Source organism: Cucumis melo, chromosome 3 (assembly GCF_025177605.1).
Source record: "Cucumis melo cultivar AY chromosome 3, USDA_Cmelo_AY_1.0, whole genome shotgun sequence".
In the NCBI taxonomy this organism is placed as follows: Eukaryota; Viridiplantae; Streptophyta; class Magnoliopsida; order Cucurbitales; family Cucurbitaceae; genus Cucumis; species Cucumis melo.
In genome coordinates, this window is record NC_066859.1 from 11,820,844 (window position 1) to 11,830,930 (window position 10,087).

Sequence of the window (10,087 nt, forward strand, 5' to 3'; positions counted from 1 at the left end):
TGGTAGTAATGATTACAACCTTAGCAATGTTAATACTATGCACAAATCCAAATTTTGTAACATTCTCATCACTACAGTATTTTTTTCTAAACCTAACGACAGTTTCTTCGTAAATAATATTTGATTTGTTGCTCCCTACTTAACAATCTAACCAAATATAAAACTCAAGAACAGAATACGTAATTAAAACAAAAAGTTAGCCTAACACCAATACTGAGTTATAATATATAGAATATTTATGTATGTTACTGCTGGAAAGATGAGTAACCATGTTTCTAACCTCTGATGTTTTTTGGTAAACAAATCAATTAGAAACAATATTAATTGTACATAATACAATTAATACAATGTGTATAAGTCAATTATAATATAATTAATCTTGAATAAGATTCAAGATTAAATTATATAATAAAAAAGATATATCATATTACATAAGATTCAAATATAGACTAAAGTTAAAATATACATTAGATTGATGATAAAACTATAGATTAAAAGTGGATTTAGTTATGAAAGAAATATACAATTGAAATAAGATCATATTTAATTGTGTAAATTAATCAATATAAATTAGTCATTAATAATTGTAATTAATGATTGATAAAATTAAAGCATCGCAATAATTAATTAAATTAAATGATATTAATAGATTAAATGAAAAGTGAAATGGGTGCTTATTTCCCACATCACGGTTTTTTTCCATAAAAGAGGGCAATAGGTAGTAGAGGTAGATCTCAACCTTCCTCCCTCACCGCTTCTCTCAATGGTTTTTACCGATGAACGGTTCCCACGAAAACCGGTCTTTGTAACTAAAAAACAGGAGAGCCCCTATGATAGCATCTCGATGTTCAAGAAAGATTGGTTGCAAAAGATCAGAGAACTGCTATGAGGACCTCGAAGATTTGAAGTAACGTTCTTCAGCTTAACCTGTGGAAATACATACTGTATGTACTGCTTTATCAATTGTGTTGTATGTTCTAAAACGAAACCAAAGCAAAAGGCAATCAATGGGTCGTCACTCCCTCTAAAGATTTGATCCCTTCCAACTATCTATCTATCACTGATTGACACTACTATATACATAGTAAAAGACAGTCAAACAACTGAGAAAAACATAGGGTGAAGAAAACATTCACTCCCAGTTCTCACAACAAATAAGGAAAAATAGATTATAAACCTGCTGCTACCAAAATGACCATATAAATATAGACAGACATTAAATAGAAGCTACTTTGGAACAATTCATCAAGCCTGATCTCTTAGAAAGAAAAGAAATAAAAGTGAACGAAAACACTAAACAGGCTCTAAAATAACAAGTCCACTAATTACAATCCTCTAATACTATACAATAAGCTGAATGAATTAAAGAGAAAAAGAACAAAAAGAAAAAGCAAAAATAACAGAAAAGCCAAGCAGAAAGCAGAAAATGTCGAGTACAATAATGGTATCAGGGGCATGATAGAGAAACTACAATGCATTATTTAAACACTAGTGTACTTAAATATATCACTTGTATTTGCTATATAATAAGACATTATAAACCATCATCAAGTGAAACCCACATTTCTGGCAAACACAAATTTGTTAATTTATACTGCCAACTATTTACATTGAAATCATATTTGACATTTCCCCCCTCTCGTCTCAACACACATCATCCACATATATCCCCTGCCTGTTTTTAAATCTCATCCCAACAATCCTTTTTATCATTCTTTTTAAATTTTTTTCCTTCTTTTTCAAATAATCAACGCATAGAAAAAGGGGTTTTACTAACCCATCAAATCAGACATTTCCATTTCTCTTTTGTTGATGATTACTTGCTCTCTTTCTCTATTTTTTTTTTTTATTGAAACCATCAGAGGTTTTCAATGGCGTTGATGGCACATCTCACATGTAGTAGCAGATCTAGTGTTCACAAAGGTACAGTGTTCACACGACCAGTGAGTGGCATTGTCGCCACTTCTGGTCGAGCTAGCAGTTCGACTCACTCCCTTACCACGTCCACTTCTCCCTCCTTTACTACTTCCTGCTGTACTTTTTGAGCTTGTTGTGCCGCTGCTTGCTCCATGAGAGTTCACATCTGAAAGCCCATTTTCTAATGCTCTAACAAGGTTCTCAAAATAATTTCGTGTAACACTGTATGTTGCAGACAAATTAATGAGTAGCGAAATGTTAAACATGATACATTGCAGGAAACATATTAAGATTAAAAAGCGTGTTATACTTGAAATCAGACTTGTTTTCATGAATGAGCCCTTCATTTACCTGGTCAGACCAGCAAGCTTTGTGCGGAAGTCGTTAAATTCTTTTGATGGACCTTCTGCATTGAGGAACTGGAGTAGCTCCTTTTCCGCACACTGATGGAGCCTTTCTAATCCAGACTCGGCCTCACCTGGAGAAGAAGTAAATATTCCATTATTTTAGGACCATACCATGAAGAAACTGTTCCTTGTCAGTACCTTGAGACTTTACCTTGCAAATACTCAAAAAACTGCCTCTTGGCATGCTCCAGTTCCGGCAGGTAATAACCATATGCATAAGTCCATTTTAGAACACGTCTACATTCAATTATCTGGCACATAATTACCACGAAATAATGAGCTCAAAAAATAGTTGGGTTGGGCTAAAATAATACTCGCGTTAAACTCTGTAAAATGCAGCTTTTCTTCTTCTTCTTCCTTTTTTTTTTTTTTTTTTTACTATTAATCAATATCAATATCCTTCAAAAGTCATTCTCTAATGTAAACTATAAAATCATGAGAATCCTTGAGTTATATAACTTTTTAAAATTGTGACAAACAACTTGAAAGTCTCACTACAAGAACACCAATAGACCAAAGAAATCTGATGTTACCTAGTTGGATAATGTCCCACATACCTGTAACCAAGCCTCGGTTATGAACTTTAGCTGAGACTCAGGAGTGCAGTGTATATCACTGAGCTTCTCAATCTACGGAAGAGCAAGAAATAGGGATCATCAACTCTAAAATTTAATTGGGCCCAACAGACAGAGTTCAGTATAACCAAATGCATATAAAAATTTGAAAACTAAGAGGCTCTTGTGATTCGATTTTTTTCACCCATCAGCAACCAAGCATTAGATATCATTGAAAAACTAGAAATGGATATAGTAAGGTTCTAAACATCAAAAGATTACAAGATTTAGTAGTCCAGTAACTTGTCAAAAATAAAGCCAGTAACTAAAATAGAAACTCACATGCACATTCTGCATTTGATGCAAATCTGCTATTGCTTTTTGCCTAGACTGCAAAGAACAAAAAAAAAAACATAACATTAACAATCAATAAACAAAAAATAGTAAAAGAAAACAGTTCGAACAATGTCCACATTCTATGAAATAGAACAAGAACTTCTGTATCCAAAGAAAAAATCAAATTCATTGAACAGAAAAAACACCCAAACATGAGAGAATGAGATATACACAATTAAGGATCAAAATAAAAATAAATAGACCTCACAAATTGGCTTGGACTAGAAGAAAACAACACATAAAAGCCCAGTCAAGTCAAAAAGGTCCATCCATATAGATATAGCCAAAGAAAAACTCACCCAGAAAAAATTTAAGAAACCACATGCAATAGAAAAGGTTTGACCAATTCTAACCTTTCTTCTACCATCCAACAAATGTCCCGCAAATATCACTAACAAATAATGAGGCTTTTTAAACAAATTACTATAGTTAAATAATGATATGACAATAATGACATGGTAGGCAGAAGATGGTGAATATCAATATCAAGAATTACTAACAAAGAATAAATACAATAATCTAAACTAGAAAATTTTCCTCACATCCATAAAAATGAATAGTTCGTGAATGTAAATAAAACTCAGAGCTTTGTCAATTAATATATATATGGTTCCATTTTTTCTCACCGAAAGTTGGCTTTTTATCCAAAAAAGTAAAAAAGAAAAGAAAAATTAAAAAGAAAAAAAACCCTATGTTAGGCATCATAGAACTTCCAAGGGCATAGAAATAGTAAGTAAAATAAGCAATACAAACACTTTAAGAAGATACCAAAGAAGGCTGTCAGAGAGGAGAAACAAAAAATTCTGTATCAAGTGTCTCACCGACAAACCACAGGATACTGAAGAACATGGCAAGAATTAGAAACTACATAAAAACTAGCATATGTAAATTTGAAACTGTTCTGCATACTGTTTGATTGCTTGCCCAACGTTCATAATAGTGAGTGTATCTCTCCAAAGAATTCTTCGCCATCTCTCTTCTTTTCTCAGCCTCATCATACTACAATATATAAAGCATAAAAAAGTTGATTTCAAGAATAGCTCCACAGAATCCAACTGACATTGGTTATAGGATCAAAGGTTCCTCTTACCACACCGTCTTGCTTAGCTACCTCATATCGGTTGCAAGCATAGAAGCCACCGGTTCTTTCACCATGATCAGACCATGCACCATGACATAGCCTGCAGTTCATAAATTTACAAAGTCACAGAACGACCTATTTGTATAATCTACAATCTCATCAAAGATGCAATCAATGAAAACCTTTTTTCCTCTATAGGATTATAAACAATGGAAACTTGCAATAAGATGAGGACAAGAGAAGAGAAGAGATGCCTTCATTCCATCGACTACATCAAAACTTACCAGCAAAATTCAAATTTGCACGGAGGTGTGCAAGTCATGTGCATGCAACCTTGGTTTTTCTCAATTGGCCGCTTGCACTTTGGACAAGGCTTTGAATTAGCTAATATCCTGAAATTATTATAATAAAAAGAATTAGGTTTTCTAGAAAACGTGCTCTTGTCCGTGCCTCATTGGGAAATATAAAATGAAACTTGTGCATACACAAAAATAGCACATGACTATCAACTCGTTGTTAATCATGCTCGAGTCTTGCTCAACAACAACAAATGGAAAACACCAGGAGCTATATGAGTAAAACACAACAATGAGAATACCAAAAAAAAAAAAGAGAGAGAGAGAGAGAGAAAAAAAGCACGAGGAAAAGACCCCTGTAGAGCTAACATTAATTGCGAGAAAGGAAAAAATTGGTCAAAAAGTTTTACTTTAAAATCTTCTATGAGTGTTTAAGAAACCTAAGGAAGACATGAATGCCAGAAGATATACCAGTTCATATTCTCAGACTCAGCACTGTTCTTTAAAATCCATTTTTCCACAGTAGCACAATCTACAGGACGGTGAGCTTCTTCTGTGCACTGAAGATTCAAAAGAAAAGCTAAATGCATATGTAAAGTAACAAAAGCTAAAACAACTTTATAAAAGATAAGTGATACCAACTTTCCAGCAGAAGCTATATGTGCAGAAGCAAGAAACATCATAATTTCCATTGCCAGCGTCAAAGAGAACAGCATGCTCACAACCAGGCGCTGGGCACCATTTGGTCTGACGGTAGGAAGGAAGAATGTGAAAACAAAAATATGAGAGATAGAAAAGCAAATAACAAAAGAAAGCTGCAGATTTTAGCAAAATGAACACAAAACAGAAAAAGGGAAAAAAACTATTGTTTCTCTGATGAGTGCTGTTATAAAACAAGCTAACATGTAATACAATTCATCCATGGTAAAGAACGAAGAATGTAATTTGTACTTAAATTTTAGAGTGTAAGGGCTACTATACTAATCACAGCCATATTGCCGTAGCCTGTATGGTATACAGTATACCTTTTTGTTGTCTTCAACATAAGACCTAAGAAGGTAACGAGCATATTTTTTCCTGTCTTCACTGGAGGCCAATGAATTAATCATGTCTTGATCGACCACAGCACCACAAGAAGGATCAGGACATCTCAACGTCAGACATCCAGGACCATCATTAATTGATGTGCTAACGTAGCCTATCCAGAGATCCACGCAAAAATAAAATAAAATAATAAAAAATTGGTCATGTGAACTAAGTGGAGTAATTCTTTAATGATATAAAAGAAGTCCAAGACAGTTCGACATATTTGCACACAAATAAAGCACATAAAATAAAGGTTTGTTACCAAACTTAACAAGAAGTGGAAACAAATGTCACGAAATCGACAAGGTAATTAAATAACAATAAATTTACATTACATCCAGGAACAATGTGAAATTATTTGAATAAATGTCATCAGTTCCATTATTATTCAGATAGAGAACAAATCGTTAAATACTTCAGCACCTCGAGAAACCATACCCCAAAAGCCAGCTTGAGGTGGAAGAGCCCTCTTAACTACCACATTAGTCATCCCATTCTAACCAATGTGGGACAAAGGCATCCCATCTACCTAGGTTCCTAACCATACCCATCCCCAAAAAGCCGGCATTCTGATGGCTACTACTGCAGTACATCACTTGGCCACAGCCAGTCAAAGCCCTCTGCTGTTCCACTCTGAAACGTTGACAACCAGCTTTGATACCATTTTTAGGTACTTAAGCACCTTGGAAAACCACCCCCCAAAGCAAGCTATTGGGGTGGGAGAGCCAAGCCTACTAAGTACCAAATTGGTCATCCCATTCTAACCAATGTAGTACAAAAACATCCAATACTACCTTGGTTCATGACACAAAATTAGAAAATAATCTTAATGATATTCAGATTCAAAAGCTCAATGATACATGTGAAAGCTTTGTTCCTGAGAGTGAGCAACAGATAAGCTTATATAATTCATAACAACTCATGGTTGTTAAAACGGTGAGAAGCTAATCATTGGAAGCCAACAAGGACTGTCCAATTGGATATTATCAACTAGCATCTTTGCAAAAGCAAGCATGCAAAAGAGCAGATTTTGTGTTGTAAGTTATCCCTAAACTTCAGTATTCCAGCAAATATATGAACTCAACCGCATACAGCCTTGATAAAAAATATAATAAACTATTACATATCTATAACACTGTAAAAGAAATTATGACAAACCTTCCCAGCAGAAGACGCAGAAAGGGTGACCACAGGCAGCTGACTTGATCCTATTATTTGGATAGGATTCGAAACAAATCCCACAGGTTCGCTGCCAGCGAAACCAATCATCAATATATTTTTCCAAATGTTATGCAATCAAAATACACAACACAAAATTTCAAATGAAACCAAGAGAAAGATGACAAAGACGATTCAAATATATGTGTTTCTTACTTCTCTAGCATTTAGGACATGTACAACAGGTGCTTCCAACAAGCCAACTTGCTTCCTTACTCGAGCTTCATCAGCAAACCATTCATCGTGGACTTTAGTAACATTCCTGCATGGCATATTGACAATATATGTAAAAAAATGCATGATTACAGAAACCTACAATGTAACCCTTCCAAAAAACATGGATTTTTTTTCCACAAAAAGTTTTCTCCTTATTGAAAAAACAAAAAACAAGATAATTACAAAGAGAAACCAGAGAGAATGAATATTCTGGACAAGATGGACAAACAATTAAAACAATACCAATTGAAGTGGCGGAGCAAGACAATTGAAGCTACACGTGATATAGAAAGTACAGAAGAAATTCTTGTAATGTCGTCCTCTTGCCGTTGTCTTATGTCCGACTCATTTAGTATTGTGTAATTTTGCTGCACAAGGACAAAAGTTAAAATTAATAACAGTAAGAAACAAATAAAACCAAAGATTTAAAACAAACTTTGCAATGCCTATAATTCAAAGTAAAACATCAGATTTCCATGGGACGGGACGATTAGCATGAATCAAAAAGATGGAAAGAGTTCATAATTGAAAAACGCCACCAAATTATCCATTATTGATAGAAGCTTGCCCATGTCCCTCACATAAAGGCCGCTTATTCGGGCCTTTACCACATTCAAATCATAGAAACAAGTGGTATAGAAAGGTTATGACACAGTAGTATTATTAATCTCAATACCTACAAAAGGTAGAAACTACCGAAAATAGAGAAAAAGAAACAATAACTGAAAAGTGAAACATTGATTAAAAAGATAAAAAAATACAACAATTTTCTGTAGGATTCATGATCAAAAGATTCAGTTCAATTCATGAGTAGATACTGCAAACTGACAATTCTGACAAAGTTCCGTGACACCTCCAAGCAGAAGCAACACCAAAAACAAAATCTATACATGCAAGGAGGAAGGAATAAATAGAAACTTCAGTCCAATTTTGCATTATAAATGGAGTACCACCTATCTATTTCACATTCTAACAACAAAATCATACAAGAAGATGATGCGTTAACTATGTCTAATGTTCATCAAAATTAGCAAACTATCCAACTATAATTCGTACTATAAATCCAAGTAAAAATAGAAATTCAGGAGTGGCATTAAAGTTAACTTCCCCATCTGGCAGCTAGAATACAACTTCGCATGAAAAATCCATTAATAAATGGTTACTACGCAAAGTAAGGGGCAAAAAATCGAACTACTTTTCTTTTTCTTTCAAGTTTAAACAGGATTACATATGACCTATTCGTAAACAGGTTAACAAAATTACTTCAAAGCGAATTTCTTTACAAAACCGTAAAAAACAAATGTCCTACTTTTCTCCTCCCCCAAAACTGCATAAACCTAGAGAGTCAGGGAAAAACATTTAAAATACTCATTTAAACCAGATAAAAAAACCCCACTTAGCTGCTGGACCAAAGAAAACAATACCACTTAAAATCAACTTGAAGCAAAGAACACCCAAAGATCGAATAGAACGATTCAAACTCATTATTATTATGTCAAAGATCGTTGCGTGGCCTTCAAAAAGATCGAATTTTGAATTACCTAAATTAGAATAACAAAAAATTTTTAAAAAAATCAAGGAACGGAAAAGGAATTAGAAAAGGAACCTCGCGTCGGCTGGCCTCGAAGTAATCATCGGTATCATCATCGACGAAATCCTCAGCATCAGGGTCATCGTCATCGGAGTAATAACCCATACCCATGTCCATCTCACCGCTGTAGAAATCGCAATCATCATCGACGGATTCAACGTCGGTGGAGTAATGAAGATCGTCCTCAGAATCCATGGCGATAAATTGGGAGAAGAGAGGGAATGGAAATTCTTGAGGGGGTCGGTAAAGGAGAGAGAAAGAGAGGAGAAAGATGAGGGATGAGAGAGAATCAAAGTGGGGTTTTGGTTTTGGTTTCTGAGAGAAAGAGAGAGATAGAGAAGAAAAAGAAATAAAGAAGGAACTGAAAAGGTATTTGTGTACGCAAACAGAAGGGAGTGCCTTTTGGGAAAATGGGCCTTCAAAAGGGCCTCTCATGCAAAATCCTCTTTTTTTTATTATTTTATTTTGTTTAATGCAATTTTTAAACAGAGGACAATACAAAAATAGACCAGACTTTTACAAATTATCGTAAATATAATGATATATTATTAATGTAGATATCTATAATTTACTTAGGTTATAATTTTCATATAACTCTCATTCAATTCTATATTATAATATTCATTCTATTGAATTCCATAATATAAAATATACCATAATATACCCTATAAATAGAGGGTATGGTGTTTTTGTAATACACACCACAATTGGTATTTGTGAACATTGGATGTAATAATCCGTGTATACATCATGCATAGATTAAATATTTGAGAATGTAATCTTTTATAATTATTGCATGTTGTAATTTTACATATTTACATGATTATTGTTTGTTAAAATATTATTAATTCATAATAAGACTATGATTTAATTTATTTTAATTTCTTTATGATTCATGTGGTTGTTTATGTTTGGTTCTTATTTCAATTATTTTAAGATCTATATATAGTTTATGGGATCTTTATTATTTGTGTTTATAATTTAGTTGTTTACTTTCTATTAGTATAAGTTTTGTAATTGTTTTTATGTTCTAAATGCATTTATCAATTTACCTAAGTATGTTGTTTTAACCTATTATGTATAAGTATGTTGTAAAATTAATGTTTTTGGTGTGTATTGTTGTTAATTTTCTATAATATGTATATGTAATTTTAATTATTGTACATTAACATGCACGTTTTGAATTATTATGTATGGGTCCTATTGATTTTTGTATCATGCGCATAGTATGATATTTATCTAAGTTGTCTTAGAATGCATGTTTGACGAGTTTATTAAATTTCTAATATAAGTTAGTTTCTTTGTTCTTTGTTATAATTTTACCA

The 10,087-nt window shown here is 33.3% G+C and overlaps 1 protein-coding gene across 1 annotated transcript; it reads right to left on the reverse strand.

Annotated features, from left to right (window-relative positions):
• Window positions 1-1,494: 1,494 nt before the first annotated feature.
• On the reverse strand, window positions 1,495-9,112 carry LOC103488661 (probable E3 ubiquitin-protein ligase ARI8). The gene is made up of 15 exons (XM_051082920.1): window positions 8,778-9,112; window positions 7,415-7,539; window positions 7,112-7,217; window positions 6,896-6,986; window positions 5,677-5,849; window positions 5,294-5,398; window positions 5,123-5,211; window positions 4,640-4,747; window positions 4,365-4,455; window positions 4,184-4,273; window positions 3,221-3,268; window positions 2,882-2,953; window positions 2,476-2,575; window positions 2,269-2,395; window positions 1,495-2,139 (listed from the first exon to the last, which is right to left on the reverse strand). The coding sequence occupies exons 1-15, from the start codon at window positions 8,955-8,957 to the stop codon at window positions 1,869-1,871; spliced, it is 1,776 nt and encodes a 591-aa protein (XP_050938877.1). The 5' UTR covers window positions 8,958-9,112; the 3' UTR covers window positions 1,495-1,868.
• Window positions 9,113-10,087: the final 975 nt, after the last annotated feature.